Genomic DNA, 16,737 nt, shown 5'->3' with positions numbered 1-16,737 from the left:
AAAAAGACTAGCATTTGCACATAACTTCAGCAAGCAGTGAGACAAAACTGAGTGCAAGTCTACATATACCAAATGACTGCTCCCAGCAAGTGGAAGTATCCACTTTTTAACTGTATAGATAAAATACAATTGTAGGATGTCTGTTCCGATGTGCCTATCATTGTCTGTTAAGTGGAGTGCATTTACCTACTTGAAAATCTGGAATTGCATACCAATTACTATTCATTTAAGCATCCTTTACACATTGTAGGTGTGAAGACTAGCTTGGTTGGTTCTGCTGAAATCATCTGCTATGCACATAAAAATGTCATGATGTCGAAGTTAGGAGGTGCTGCACATTTACTCATGTTTTGTATGAAGTCCAGTTCCATGATGCCAGTTTGTTTTGTTGGCTAAAGTTTGCATTTGCTGATCATGTTGAACCTACTACTGCTACTAAATTCCCCCATGTTTGCTGACATCAATCTGTCGCTACATCATTAAAAAGTATAAATAATTCCTCTTTAAAACCCATTCTCCACCCCACATTTCTCTTCCTCCTTTCTAATGTCCTGGAATGTGTTTGTGCTTTAATGTCACTCCATTTCTTCCTGTTGAGGCTTTCCAAATCAAATTTCTATCCCACCCACAACACTAAGACCATGCTGATCAAATTTATTAACGTCCAGTGTAACTGCGGTCATGGCTTGTTGCCCCTCCTCAGTTGACAACTCTATCCTCTAGTCTCCTTCGCAGCCATGGCACTGCTGTCTCGTGGCTTTACTCCTATTATTGCATCATAACCACTACATCACCTTCAATGGCTTCTCCTCCACTGCCCTCATAACGACCTCTAATGTACCATTTGAGGTCCAAGATTGGAGAACCCCGTAGCAACATAATTTAGAAGAATGACATCTGACTACACTCAACTGTACCCCTTTGACCCCAGGACTGTTCAATTGCCTATCCAGCATTAAGGGCTGGATGAACCAAATCATCCTCCAGCTAATTGTTGGAAAAACCGAAGGCATCCATTTCAGCTACTGAAAACACCTGCATTCCTCCACCGACCTCCTTGGCCATCACCTTGGACCAAGCCTAAAGATGCTCAGTCCCAGACTCTGCTATCTCCCCTACATGTTTGTCTTTTTTCCCTCTCCCCAGTCCTTCTGTAGGCTCCCTGTACCCCAGAGAATTGGCTTCAAGATCTTAACCTCAAGTTCCTTCATCTCCTCACCCTCCACAATCTTCAATCATATATACCTTTGAACATCCTCTGCTTCCATGCCACCTGCATATTTCTCATTCTTTGCATTGCCATTCGTGGCTACTCCTTCAAGCACTGTTTTCTGCCTGCTTCCTAAGCATCCTTGCTTTGGCTATACTTTTACTTCCTCCTAATCTCTCTCACCTGACCCTGTTGCTTCTGTATCGTCCTGTTAAGTGCTTTGAAGCATCTCTGACAAATGCTATAGAAATGTATGTCGTTGACCCTCCAGAGAAACACAAAATAAATTGAGTTGGCCTGACTGCCGGTTCACAAAGAAAGTTATCAGGGTCAAGGTGAGGGGAGAGAGCAAAGCTGTACAGCCAACCCCCCTGTGTTCCCTAAACACTTTGGGGAACAATAAACAGGCAAAAATGAATGAGCATATAGAAGAGGACAGTAGCACATCATAATTTTACATACAGCACTGTGTATGTTCCCTCCTCTGGGCTGTTGTAATGTGATAATGCTATTTGGTACTAACCCACACAAAATATTTCATCAAAAAAAACTTTGTCTGCACATTTAGTTCAGCATCTGTGCACCGATATCTGCAAAAGGCTTTTAAAAACTGGACAAAATACAATAGCAAATTAAGTGACACTTATATTTTGGTGAAAAGCATTTGTTTAACAATGACAATTTGCCTGGCATTAAGGGGGTTAAGGTTAGATCTGGATCATTTTCAGACCGTGATATCGGGCAAAATTTGTGCGTGCATGCTGACATTATTTCTGTTTGGAAATGAAGGCTGCCGCAGCCTGGATGGGCTACTTTACCTGAATACATTTCTGTATTCATTTTCTCTTACTTCACTTGATATAGAGTGATTCAAAAGAGTCATGCAGATGGAGCAATTTTGGTTACCTTGTTTAGTTCCTGCAGTGCATCCAGTGAGGTCATTGGCTTGGCTGTTTTAGATTTGCTTCAGGCTGAACGAGATTGGTACAGGTCTTGAGCTTAGTACGGTATAGAACATGTGTGGCCCTGCCTATTTACAATGTCATGGCAACATTTTTATTTGCATGCATAGCATTTGGCTTATCCAGAATCAGCCAGGCAAGCTTTATTCCTACAGTGTGGAGGGTGCATATGATCCAGAAAACCCTGCAAAGTAGGTAATGTATATTTTAAAAAAAAATTTGTTTATATATCTCAATTGAATCAATGGCTTTTCAATAACCACTTTTTTTTTCCTGCTAGATTCCCATTATTTGTGAGAAAGGGTTGCCTGTGGGGAACTCCAAAGTAACAATTCTCGGAAATCCTACAATGGGTAAAAAAAAATTTCTTCACTGAAGCAGTAATTGGTATTTTTAAAGATACATAGTGTTGTATAATTATCTTGCGTACAGTCTTACTGGAAATATTTTGAGTATTTCAATTTTCTCAGATTAACCTAATGGAAAGCTTTAAGACAGCGGTTGAGGATTTAATGATTTTTTTTTTCCCCCCTCTCCCAGGAGTCTATCTTTCAAAATACTGTGATATACTTCAGCCCAATCCTTTGGATAGTGGAAGGAAGGCAGAGATAATAATTTTCAAGATCATAAAGGTAATGCCTGACTTCATTTCTTTAAGGTGGCCTTATTCTTTTTTTTTGTTTTTCATTCCCCACCAACGCCCCCCCCCCCCCCCCCCCCCGGCCCCACAACCTCAACTTAATTCCTATGCAATAAAATGTACATTTTCTATATATTTTAATGTTTATCTACAGAAGGCCCAGGAATAAAGATTTCAGTTTGACAGTACCAAATTTTGTGGTGGAATAGTGATGCTGTACAGGAGGACTTTGGTTCAGTAGAACACCGATTCTCCTTGTAATTTCTGACGTCATGATTGATGAATCTTTGCTGGCCATCTGAGGAAAGGCAGCGAATGGAGACTAGGTGTTAGTCCTAGAAGGTCATGTAAAAAGGGCAGGTCATCTTTCTGTGATCAGTTCGACGCTGTATTGCCAGAGGGCTAATAAATGAAAGTCAGCACGGATTTGTTGAAGAAAAATAGTGTTTCACAAACTTGATTGAGTTCTTTGATGAGGGTAGTGTGGTTGATGTGTATATGGACTTTCAAAAGGCATTTGATAAAGTACCACATAATAGACTTGTTAGCAAAATTAAAGCCCGTGGGATTAAAGGGACAGCAGCAGCGTAGATACAAAATTGACTAGGGGACAGAAAGCAGACAGTAGTGGTGAATGATTTTTCAGACTGGAGCGAAGTATACAGTGGTGCTCCCCAGGGGTCAGTATTAGTACCACTGCCCTTTTTGATCTATATTAATGACCTGGACTTGGGTATAGAGCGCATAATTTCAAAGTTTGCAGATGACACAACTCGGCAATGTAGTAAACAATGTGGAGGATAGTAACAGACTTCAGGAGGACATAGACTGGTGAACTGGGCAGACACATGGCAGATGAAATTTAATGCAGAGAAGTGTGAAGTGATGCATTTTGGTAGGAAGAATGAGGAGAGGCAATATAAACAATTTTAAAGGGGTTGCAGGAACAGATACAGCTCGGGGTGCACATGCACAAATCTCTGAAGGTGGCAGGACGAGTTGAGAAGCTGTTTTTTTTTAAAAGAAAGCATATAGGACCCTGGGCTTCATTTACAGAGGCTTAGAGAACAAAAACAATAAAGTAATGCTAAACCTTTATAAAACACTGTTTAGGCCTCAGCTGGAGTATTGTGTTCACTTCAAGGCACCACATTTTAGGAAGAAAGTCAAGGCCTTATTAAGGGTGCAGAAGAGATTTACTAGAGTGGTGCCAAGGATGAGGGACTTTAGTTATGTGGAGAGACTGGAGAAGGGACATAGAAACAGGTGTAGGCTATTTAGCCCCTCGAGCCTGTTCTGCCATTCACTGAGATCATTGGTGATCTGTGACCTAACTCCATATCCCTTAATGCCGTTGGTTAACAAAAATCTATCAATCTCAGATTTAAAATTAACAATTGAGCTAGCGTCAACTGCCGTTTGCAGAAGAGAGTTCCAAACTTCTACCACCCTTTGCGTGTAGAAGTGTTTCCTAACTTCACTCCTGAACATCCTAGCTCTAATTTTTAGGCTGTGTCCCCTTGTCCTCCTAGACTCCCCAACCAGTGAATATTGTTTCTCTCTATCTACCTTCTGGACTCCCCTTAATATCTTGACAACTTTGATCAAATCACCCTAAATTTTCTAAATCTCAGGGAATACAATTCTAGTTTGTGCAATCTCTCCTTGTAATTTAACCCTTGGAGTCTGGGGATCATTCTAGTAAATCTACACTGCGCACTCTCCTAGGCCAGTATATACTTTCTAAGGTGCAGTGCCCAGAACTGAACACAGTACACCAGGTGTGGTCTAACCAGGGCTTTGTATAGCTCTAGCATAACTTCTACCCCCTTGTACTCTAGTCCTCTGGAGATAAAGGCCAGCTTTCCATTAGCCTTTTTGACTCTTTTATACCTGTCCATGGCATTTTACTCTATGTACATGGACCCCTAAGTCTCTTCGGACCTCCGCTGCTTTGAGCTTTTCACCATTTAGAAAGTACTCTGCTCTAACCTTTTTAGGTGCTAATTGAAATCCATTTACCACAGTTTTGCCCATTCACTTAAAATTAGAGATGTTAACAGATTATTCTTCCTTCTACACTGCTTACAATGTTGCCTATCTTTGTGTCATCAGCAAACGTGGATCTGTGGCTCTCTGTCCTGTCATCTAAGTTGTTAATAAATACAATGAATATTTGAGGCCCCAACACAGATCCCTGTGGAACACCACTATTCACATCCTGCCAATTTGAGTACCTGCCCATTATCCCTACATTCTTTCCTGCTGCTCAGCCAATTTCCTAACCAGGTCAATAATTTGCCCTCAATTCCATGAGCTTCAACTTTAGCTAACAGTCTCTTATGGGGAACTTTATTGAATGCCTTCTGGAAATCCTAATAAACAACATCCATTGACATTCCCCTGTCCACTATTAGTTACCTCTTCAAAAAAAAATTCAATCAAGTTCGTCAGGCTTGACCCACCCTTTCCAAATCCAGAAGAAGCTAGGGTTGTTCTCCTTAGAACAGGAAAGGTTAAGGAGAGATTTGATACGTGTTCAAAATCATGAACGGTTTTGACAGAGTAAATAAGGAGAAACTGTTTCCAGTGGCGGACAGGTCAGTAACCAGAGGAGACAGATTGAAGGTGATCAGAAAAAAGAGCCAGAGGTGACTTGAGGAAACATTTTTTTAATGCAACGAGTTGTAAAGGTCTGGAATGCACTGCCTGAAAGGGTGGTGGAAGCAGAATCAATTGTAACTTTCAAAAGGGAATTGGATAAATACTTGAAAGGAAAAAATTTACAGGGTTATGGGGAAAGAGATAGGGAATGGGGCTAATTGGATAGCTCTTTCAAAGAGCCAGCACAGGCACGATGGGCCAAATGGCCACCTCCTGAGTTGTACCTACTATGAAGAACTATTCCCTGTCCAATTGCTCATTTGAAAATGATACACAACTTGATGCCTTGAACACAAATATCTAATTTTGACGTGTTTAATTTTTTTAGGGAAGGGTAAAAGCTGTGTTTGATAACACCACCAAGAATTTCACCCCTCCAACACCGAAACATGATTGCCACGTTTTTAGAAACCTTAACCGTGTCACTTCGCTGTTCACTTACAGAGCATTTGATCTTACACAGGTACAGTTTGAAAACTTTTAAAGAGAATGGGCCGGATTTTGTTGTAAAAGTAACGGTGAGGCTAACGGCGCTCACTGTTATTTGTGTGAATTGAACAGCAACATGTGCAGTTAAACGCGGAAATTCGGAAGTTGCTGTCCGAGATGCGCTGCTGCTGTGTAAGCTGCACGAAAACGGCATCTCGCCGTCTGGTTCCCCATTCAAATGAATTGAACAGCATGAAGTTCGTACACTGACATCGTAGATACGGACTAAACTGGTCAGAAAAAGTTAGGGCTTGTCCATTCTGGCGTAAGTACCCATTTAACGGTGTGGTAAGTCTGTCTTACTGCCAAACAACCCCTCTGGCACTGAAAATTAACTTTTACAAGTGTGGAGTCTCTTTCTTTTAATTATTGTTAGACATTTTTTTTTAAATGTTCTTTTTATCTGTCTCTTCTATCTCTGTCTCTTAATCCAATCTTTCTTTCCCCCTCTGTTTCGCTTACTGTACCTGATTTGACATTGAATTCACTATTCTAACTTAGACTTCCTGCTTTAGTCTCTGTGCTGCTCATTAACGATGCTTTAATCTGATTGGTTAAGGAGATACACAGTTGCTTGCCCTGTTCACACAGGTCCCAGATGCTCTGTAGAGGGGCCGTACTGAATGCCTCTCTAACTTACAGTAACTTGCCGTGCAAACGCTCATAGAAAGTCTATGGGCTTTCAAGTCTAATGAACAGCTAGCGCCATTCATATGTCGCTCAATAGCAAAATCCGGCCCAACATTAATTGTAATTTCCATTCCTTGAAATAATAAATATTTGACTTAATCTGTTAATCAGTTTATTGTTTATGCAGATGTGTTCTGAACTAACACGTTATTTTTGCTACATTGGCTTATTAACGATCACTTTTTTAATTTTTCAGTTTTACCTTTATGAATTTGGAAATGAAGGTATAAGGCAGTATCCAAGGCATGTTTGCCCCTATGCTGTGGTATCCTTTGTTTACAAGGAAAATAAAATTCCCAAAATAACCAAACCAATTGTGCTCAGGTAAGGAAAGTGTGTTTCTGTGTTTTACACTGACTATCTGAAACGGGACTTCCTAGAGAGTAATGTACAGTATCAGCCCATACAATTAAGTATCTTGTAATTTTATTTGTAAGCCTATGCCTTGGTTCTATCTGTCTGGAAAAATAACTTGTCTTTTCAATAACTTGAGTGCTGTACCAGATTTCATGCAAATTTTAGTGTGGTTTTATCACTTAAATCCTTTAATATTGCGATGGTTGTAATTCACTGAACGTTGCTCTTTTTTTTATTTTGGAAACATACTTGTGTTGCCTTTTTTAAAACCTTATGAAACTCATGAAAACCCAAATTAGTGAAATTAATTTTTCAAAACTGGGGGTCCCTTTTTTTTCCCCCCTTCCTATGTTAATTTAATTGGCTTTTGCAGGAGAAAATAGTTTGTTGCTATTTTTCAATTCAACATTCATCCAATTCAATATTAGCACCTGTTTGGTATAAAGTTGCCAGCAGCTTTGTTACCTTCCAAGTGGCTGTTCTTCATGTGGGAGCCTAGACAAAGTGTAGCGAGCTATTCCAGCTTGGGAGGTATTGCATCCAACCCCAATCTGGATATCCCCACATGTATTTTCAAGGTAGGATCAACAGTGGCAATCAGAAATGGAAAACCTAATGATTTCCTTTACCCCCGGCCCCAACCCAAGATGATGCATTTATTGCTGCCTTGGATGAGATCAGCTGAGTGAGCACAGATGAGGGATTGGACCTTCCTATGGCTCAGTACCACTTTGGGTGGTGAATTAACGCATTGAGATGTAGTTTTATATTTATGGATTTCACTTTTATACTTTTTTTACTTTGCTTCAATTTCCAATTAACCTCTTCAGTCTAAAACTGGAACTGCTGTGAAATGAGTGGTATTTTGGAGTGCTGAGTTCTCTGGGTCACGTGGTTTAATCTCGCAAAAAAAACACGCTAGTTCCTAACTTGGACATCTAATAACTTCTGGTTTAACAAACAACTACGTTACTAAAGATGCTGGTCAACTACTTGTTACAAAACTCTTTTGCCAAAACAGGGGACATGGTGGAATAAGACTTTAATGCTAAGGGTTTTAAAAGTATTAAGATTGATGATTTGAAATATTAATTTAATAACTGATTACAAGCCTCTAAGTAAAAACTAGTCTGTGAAAAATTTCGAACAGTGTGGCAGATTCTTGTGCAAAGTATTTCTTTAATTTAAATTTACATGAAAATTTAAACAACTCATGTTGAAAGCAAATAGTGTGTACTGAGCAACAACTACAGTTGTGAAATGTATAGGTCTTTAAATATTTTTCATATGCCATCAGACCCACTTTACATTCTTTGGGTGACATGAGTATTTTAATTTTTAATACTAAAACTGTAAGTACAAATAGGACTGAACTGGGCTGAGATGAAGTTGCTGAATGGTTATGTGCTGGAAGCAGAACTGGTGTCTGCAGTTGACTTGCACTTTATCTCCTTTACCATGGGATATTTGTGCCCTCTTTGTACATCATGGAGGCTGTTTTTACTGAGGTGGGCGCAATTGCTTATTGTGCACGTTTTTCATATAGTATGGAGGACTGTAGCAGTGTGGGACTTGGGGCTCTGAAAAGACTTGATGGGTAAGCATAATTTAATATGGCACTGAGCTGTATATACCAGGAAGGTCCCAGTTTTGATCCCTGGTCTGCACTGAGTTATTGCTCTCCATTGGAATAAATATAATTGGTCTCTGCATTCCTGGTAGGAGATTTGGGCTTGGTTGTACTGCTGTGCACAGTGAATTGCTTGCCTGTCTTTCAAGTGAAAAACGCAGTTAGTATTAGTATAGTGATTAGTGAAAATTGCTGCCTTCGGCAGTGGGGGGGGGGGGGGGGAGGAGAAGAAAGAGAATCAAATGGAAGAACTTTCTTGCGGTTTGAAGATTTTTCTTTTTATGTTTTTTTAAAAAAAAAGTGGGTGTTCGTTTTGAAGAACATGCGATCTGAGCATTAAACAGCAGATCCCGGTGTGGCTAGTTTAAAAAGGCAAGGGTTCTGCATGGCTTTTGCTTTCCTTAGACTGTAACAGATGGTAATTGATGCAAACAAATGATCTGAGTGGAATGATGCATTTGTATATCAGCTATGATGTGAGATTTGGCTAGCAAGGTTCTGTTTTTTTAAATCTGGAAGGATTTCTTATTTTCCAAAAATATCCTCTTCTACCAATAACGGAGAATGCAATTAGCAGTATTTCCATGAAATGCAATTTGTACACTCGTCCTAAAGCTCTTCCATTTGTGTGGGTGCCCATCCGTGTTATAAAAATCAGTTAAGTTGACTTTATTTTGTTTCCACTTCAAAGCAAGGAAAGTTGCGTGCGTTCTTCTGAGTTCAATCCTTTTGCGGTAATGGTGAATACTGAATGTTACATTGTAAATTGATCCCTGCCATTCAGTGCAGAATTTGGAATTTTTCTAATGTGTAATGTCGGGCATAAATGTACTTAGTTTTGTGTCAACAATGGCTGGCTAGTATGCATGGAAGCAGCTAGGTGATTTGTTGCAGATCGATCTACTGTAGCTGTAGGAACAGCTTCGAGACAATGTGTTTACATTCCCATCAGCATTCTTTTTGAAGTGATATTTGATATTTATGATGTAATCTTAAAAATATATTCCACATCTGCAGGATTGTCACATGGTAAGGTAATGTTACATTGATCACTGTTAATTGACAGACACGTCTCCAAGGGTATAAAACAAGACGATGTTCTGGATAGTTCATAGGTTTCTGATGTTTGATCAGACTGAAGAGGACTGTAAGTGTCTGGCTTTTTCCCTGTAAATTCCCTTATATGCAGAGTACAGCAGTGGCTTGAAGACCTGGAAGTAGTAGTTACTGGTCTGTTTTATACCAGAGAAAGTCTGAAGCTTGACTTATGGATAATGCTTTTATTTATTTATATTTTTATGTGTGTGTAATATGTGCTATACAGCAGTTGTCTATTTTTGCTTGATTTAATTGTAAATAACTTGGATTAGTTTTAGTTCAGAACTGATTAGGGTGTGATATTTTTCAAATTTCAAGAAATTAAAAATGCAGCAACAATTCTATGCAAATTCCCGTAAGCTATTCTGCAATCTGGACTAATTGTTAGACTAATGCTGACGTTGAAAGCAAAAGACTCATGTCAGTGTGTAAGGGATGTAGTATGTTTAGAGAGCCTGTTGGGCATGTTGAGTGAGATAACTGCTTGTTTTATGTTACTGTGCTTGGCTGCCATGTCAATGTTTAGTAGCCTTTTGCTGTATTGATTTGGATTGTGGGTTCTCTTTTGAATGAGATCAGTCATGATTGATGCTAAAGCTATGTCGGTGAGTACTAGTAGACCAGGACAAGCGGCCAAATTTGTGAGAGGTAGGTGGTGGGGGGGGAAATCTGTGGATTCAGTCTCCATTAGTACACTTTCTTGAGACCCAGGTAGGTCTGGTTTGATTGTGCTTGACAATTTCTTTAATATTCACCTTTTTGCTAGTAAGGCTGCATCTTGTGGCATATCCTGATGTGCAAATTTGTGTTGTCTCCACTGTAGCCTCCCCAGTAAGAGTTTTTTTACTTTTCCGAATGTTCACATGTTCAGTGCTATACACTTGAGTGCATAATTATTGGTGTACAATCCCCAGTATCAACATGGAGTTGTAAATTTTACCCAATAATTTGTTCAAATATGTTACTATTCTTGCGACTTAATGGCTTGGCAAACGTTGGGAGAAAAGGCGCAATGTGTTTAATTTGGGGAAATGCCCTTTTATCGCCATGATTTAATTTTCTATTTAACTCAGTGGACTATTTTCCTAAAGAAACTTCAGGTATAAACCATGGCTTTGACAAGAAAACAATTTAGTATATACTAGAAAATTGACATTCAAATTAAACATCAGCTTTGGCTCATGCACGATTTGAATTGCTTCAACAATTTTTTTTTTAAAAATCTTCCGACTCTCCAAAATGCATATTCTTTTGGGAAAACAGAGTCTATTTTAGACTAACTCCTTTACGAAAGTTTATATACTCATGGTTTTGCTCAGTCTTGTCAAGGCCGCCTAACTATCTTGATGGACACTGTTGTGGTCTACCACATGTTTTTTTTCTTGTAGTCAGGCCAGCCATTCCAGAAGCAATCTGTAAACCTGCGTCACGGTAGAAAGCAGTGAGGAAGCGAACCCTTCCTTTACGTGGTTTTTAGTCCTTTTAATTTTAATTTTAAACCACACCTCCTGGGGTGGCTGCTTGCCAACAATAGGCTTCTTCAAGTGCAACCCCAGGATTGATTGACATTTGTTTTCTTTCAGTGTCTCATGTAGCCAAGTTAAGTATGTCTTTAAGCTGACCTGGAGCCAGGTCTACAAGTTGTTATGGTGATCTGTTCTTCTTTTATGGTCTTTAATGAGATGTAACTTAACAACCATTTTGCTTCAGCCTGCATGGAGCCGATCTTATTCCTTTATATAAAACTTTTTGTTTGTTATATTGTTACTGCACAGGTTTGTCCAGTAAGTAGCGACATAGGCCCGGAAGATCCAGATTTGATCCTTAGTTGGTCTCGTGCAGGGCAGCAATAGGGCTTCAATGCCTCTAGATTAGTGAGAGGGAAATCAGACAAGATTGCTGATTGATTTCCTACAGCATTTGCTGGAAGTTTGTGTAGATGCTGGATGAGAAGATTAGGCTCAACTATAACTTCCCCTCTTCTACCCCAGCAGTTGAGTATGCTGTTAACATTTGCTGTCATAAATAATGGCCACTTGGCAAGGTATTGGAGGGTGACTGACAAACCCAGAATCTTACACAAAAAGGAGTCCATGCCATTGAAAAGGATAGGAAGAAATTCTTGGGTGGAGAGGCAGAAGTTTGGCTTTTTTTGAAAGGATAACTAAAGGAAATAGTTACAGGATGTGTAAAACCACTCAAAACTTTGTATTCAGAATCTCTTCAAACATAGGATGATCTGCAAAATTCACAGGACAGGCTGTGATCCTCTTCCAATTCAGGTTATTTGTGAGCTGGATCTTCCATTGCTTATAATGTATAGTAATGTGCTTTTCTTTCTCTTTTGCAGCATGGACGACATCCAGTCAGGTATGTTCGTTCATGTGTTTGAAATGGAGAGCAATCTAAATTGTAACATCATAGAGCAATAATACTTGGTGTTTCCCTGATTTAGATAGAACCAGGGAAGAATCCCATTTTTGTGTTGGGGGCAGCAATGACCACATAACTCGTCAAACTCAAATGGCTTTCACTGGTCAATGGAAACTGCATAAAACCAGTAAAAGATGCTTTTTTGTTGCATTTAGTGCTGTGCTAGTCCCACCAACTCTTGACGTGTGAGTCTCTAGTGGCTGGCAGCGACACCATAAGAACCGTGCCAGATTTGCTAAGGCCAGGAAGATTCAGTTTTTAAAACAACTGGTCTCATTGGCCTCAGCAAATCTGATAAGTTTACTTTGTTGCTACCGACTGCATGCGACCTATGTTGAGAGCTGATGGGGTGAAGCACAGCATAAAAGCAGCTTGAGAATGGTTTGGTGAGCATAATTACCATATTAAAATTACATGTCAGTGGCAACCTAAATACAAAGTATTGGATTCTTTATATACTAAGATCTAAACTTCTCAAAATATTCAACTTGAACATCAAACTTGTGTTGCTCTGTCTGATCTTCTGGGCTGAATCTCAGCATGGCTGCTTTGATTACTAATTCAATCCTTCGCGTCCACTGGAATAGGTTCTGTGAGAAGAGGATGCTGACTCAAGTTCATTTGTAAACTCGGGCTTTTAATTAACATTGCATGCATTTGTCAATACGTTTGCTTTCCGGCATTAAACTTGTGACATACAGATTAGCAATCTTTAATGTTTGCTTTTATTGAGTGCGTTTAATCATCTCAGATGTTTGTAACAAAAGTAAAATAACTTGTACCCAATATTCACAGTGAGCGATATATTCCTATACCCAATTTCCATACCATGATTGACACACATTTGAACTTTGCATTGGGTTCAGTCAGCATTTCTAATGTACTTGACAAGTTAAACATTAACGGCAGCTTGTCTCTCTGCTAGAACCAATGTTCTAAAGTAACTTCTAGTTATTGGCTTCTCTACCACCTAAAGCAAATCTATTCTTTGATAACTTTCACACCATCCCGTACTAATCTAGATACTCCTATATTTTTCTTCTGTCCATTCTCAACCTGGCTTTCTGAAATTAACATTATCCTTTTGGTTTTTAGTCATTTTTCTGGCCAATTATAATCTCATTCAGACACAACCCTTGGTTCTAGTGCCTTGATTTTCTTTGTAAACTCATATGATCTCTTATACCTTTGCACCTCCACATTATTCTGAACATTTGCTGTTTCTCTATAGTTAACAATAGCTATTTGCTCATCGTCTGTTTAACTTCTTAGTTTCTTACCTGAGCTTTTAAGATGAAAGTTGTGTCTGTTTAGGAAAGTCTTACTACACCATCTGGAAAGGACAACTTATGAACAAGGGGAGGTTTTTGTGCTTTAGCTCTTTACGGTCAGCTACCCAGCCATTTCTGCCTTTCAAGCTGTAAGTAACATTACTTTGTGCATTATAGTTTTACTTGTTTAATGGGGAAATTTGTGAAGAATTAACTGAGGGTAACCATAGAATGCTGAAGCCTAATCCTGGTTCAGAGTGGAGTACCATGCTACTTTTCCCAAGTTGTACTGCTTTGAAAGAGTTCCTTGGAAATAGAACCTACAATGCAGTGAAGTACAAAACTTCTGTAATGGGTGAAGACTGAAGAATTTGCTATGGCCCCAGTTCTAAGTGGGATTTTGGGACCTTAAGCAATATGTAGCTGTGAAGTGTTAGTTTTGCAAAGTACAGCCTATTAAAATTATCAAAATAGTAGTTGGGCTGGTGGTTTGAGAACAGCTTGTAGCACTAAAATTGTATAATTTTGATTCCTACCATGACTACGGTTATGCAAAAATTTATTAAGTCTGTTTAAAATGGGTCATTAAATCAGTTGGACAATTGGCACTTTTGCTATAATATCGTAAAATAACTGCCATTTTACTATGTGGGTGCACAGAGATGGGAAATTGTGTTGAATTGGGGAAAAACCTAAGTACTTGGGCACACAGCACTTTATGCAGGAAATTGCAGTAATAGTTTTTTTTTTAAAAAGGTGGCAGCTGAATAATGGGTTGCTTCTGCAATGAGTTATCTTTAATTCCCAGATAGGAAGAACATGCTGTGTAACATGTCAAATGTTACCTTTGAACTGATGAATATTTGGTTCTGATCACTTTTCTCAGTCTTGAATGTTGACTATATGCAACCAAATTAAGTGATTCTCCTTTTATGCCTGTTGTGGTCTATGCTTATAATGAAGAACCTGTCTGAACATTTTAATTTACTGTTAAACTGAGATCATTTTCATTAATGTAGAGCTGCATGGTTAAGACAACATTTAACCTTACAGCTCTACATTAATCTCATTGTTTAAATTAAAATAGGGTATCTGAAGCATATACATATTTCACGATAGTTGAATTTATAGATTTTGCTTTTTATCAAGTATATTCTTTTTTAGGCCCGAAAAACTTGACATTGAAACGGTTATGAGTGTTGATTGCTTAAAAAACAAAGTACCAATGACAGTATTCCGGAAAACGACATTCTCTGGGACAAGAGAAGGTGAGAGCTTACTGTAACTAAACATTTGCTGACCCTTGAGTTAGAATTCCCTCTTCCACGTTGTGTACTGCACAAGGTTCACTTTTTTGTGAACAATGGAGATGATTCGGGTACAGTCTAGGTACATTCCCACGAGGGAGAAAGGAAGGGCAGCTAAAGCCAGAGCTCCCTGGATGACAAAAGAGATAGAGAGTAAGATGAAGCAGAAAAAAGGGACAAATGACATCAGGTTGATAACACAAGTGCTGAATATAAAAAGTTCAGAAGGGAAGTGAAAAAGGAAATGAGGGGAAGAGAGTAAGCATGAGAATAGACTGGCAGCCAACATAAAAGGGAATCGAAAAGTCTTCAATTGGCATGTAAATGGGTAGTAAGAGGAGGGATGGGACCGATTAGGGACCAAAAAGGAGTTCTACTCACGGAGACAGAGGGCATGGCCAAGGTACTAAATAAGTACTTTGCATCTGCCTCTTCCAAGGAAGAAGATGCTGCCAGAGTCTCAGTAAAGGAAGATGTAGTTGCGATACTGGATGGGCTAAAAATTGATAGAGGAAGTACTAGAAAAGCCAACTGTACTTAAAGCAGATAAGTCACCCAGTCCAGATGGGATGCATCCTAGATTGCTGAGGGAAGTAAGGGTGGAAATTGCAGAGATACTGGCCATAATCTTCCAAACATCTTCAGATACGGGGCTGGTGCCAGAGAACTGGAGAATTGCAAATGTTACACCCTTGTTCAAAAAAGGATGCACGGATAAACCCAGCAACTACAGGCCAGTCAGTTTAACCTCCGTAGTTGGAAAACTTTTAGAAACGACAATCCAGGACAGAATTAGCAGTCACTTGGACAAGTGTAGATTGAATAGGGAAAGCCAGCACGGATTTGTTAAAGGCAAATCGTGTTTAACTAACTAGTTTTTTGATGAGGTAACAGAGAGGGTAGATGAGGGCAATGGAATTGATGTGTATATGGGCTTTCAAAAGGTGTTTGATAAAGTGCCACATAATAAGTTTGTCATCAAGATTGAAGCCCATGGCATCAAGATTAAAGCCCATGGAATAAGAGGCAGTAGCGGCATGGATACAGAATTTAGTAAGTAACGGGAAACAGAGTAATGGTGAATGGTTTTTTTGGACTGGAGGGAGGTATACAGTGATGTTCCCAGGGGTTGGTACTAGGACCACTGCTTTTCTTGATATATATTAATGAGTTGGACTTGTGTGTACAGGGCACAATTTCCAAATTTGCAGATGACACAAAACTTGGTAGTATAGTGCACAGTGAGGAATATAGTGATTAGTCTTCAAGAGGATACAGATAGGCTGGTGGAATGGGCAGACACATGGCAGATGAAATTTAACGCAGAAAAATGCGAAGTGATACATTTTAGTACGAAGAATGAGGAGAGGCAATATAAACTAAAGGGCACAATTCTAAAAGGGGTACAGTAACAGAGATCTGGGGTTATATGTACACAAATCATTGAAGGTGGCAGGGCAGGTTGAGAAAGTGATTAAAAAAAACATAAGGGATCCTGTGTTTATAAATAGAGACATAGAGTACAAAAGTAAGGAGGTCATGATGAACCTTTATAAAACATTGATTCGACCACAACTGGAGTATTGTGTCTAGTTCTGGGCACTGCACTTTAGGAAGGATGTGAAGGCCTTAGAAAGGGTGCAGAAGAGATTTACTAGAATGATTCCAGGGATAAAGGACTTTAGTTACATGGATAGACTGGAGAAGCTGGGGTTGTTCTCAGTGGAACAGAGAAGGTTGAGAGGAGATTTGATGGAGCTATTCAAAATCATGAAGGGTCTAGACAGAGTGGATAGAGAGAAACTGTTCCCGTTGGCGGAAGGGCCAAGAACCAGAGGACATAGATTTAAGGTGATTGGCAAAAGAACCAAAGGTGACATGAGGAAAAACTTTTTTGCACAGCGAGAAGTTAGGATCTGGAATGCACTGCCAGAAGGGGTGGTGGAGGCGGATTCAATCGTGGCTAAGTACTTGAAAGGAAAACAT

At 39.4% G+C, this 16,737-nt stretch overlaps 1 protein-coding gene across 3 annotated transcripts in view; it reads left to right on the top strand.

Moving 5' to 3' along the window:
- Positions 1-16,737, top strand: part of tasora (transcription activation suppressor a) — a 65,693-nt gene that overhangs the window by 22,912 nt on the left and 26,044 nt on the right. For all 3 annotated transcript variants that reach the window (XM_067998755.1, XM_067998756.1, XM_067998754.1), the window contains exons 4-10: positions 2,453-2,525; positions 2,713-2,804; positions 5,805-5,939; positions 6,852-6,979; positions 12,091-12,110; positions 13,488-13,593; positions 14,609-14,712. In XM_067998755.1, coding sequence (XP_067854856.1) covers positions 2,453-2,525; positions 2,713-2,804; positions 5,805-5,939; positions 6,852-6,979; positions 12,091-12,110; positions 13,488-13,593; positions 14,609-14,712 — 658 coding nt within the window. The remainder of the gene's footprint in view (positions 1-2,452; positions 2,526-2,712; positions 2,805-5,804; positions 5,940-6,851; positions 6,980-12,090; positions 12,111-13,487; positions 13,594-14,608; positions 14,713-16,737) is intronic.

Source organism: Heptranchias perlo, chromosome 17, assembly GCF_035084215.1.
Source record: "Heptranchias perlo isolate sHepPer1 chromosome 17, sHepPer1.hap1, whole genome shotgun sequence".
NCBI classification, from domain to species: Eukaryota; Metazoa; Chordata; class Chondrichthyes; order Hexanchiformes; family Hexanchidae; genus Heptranchias; species Heptranchias perlo.
The sequence above is the reverse complement of the archived record's forward strand: the minus strand, read 5'-3'. Positions and strand labels throughout refer to the sequence as shown.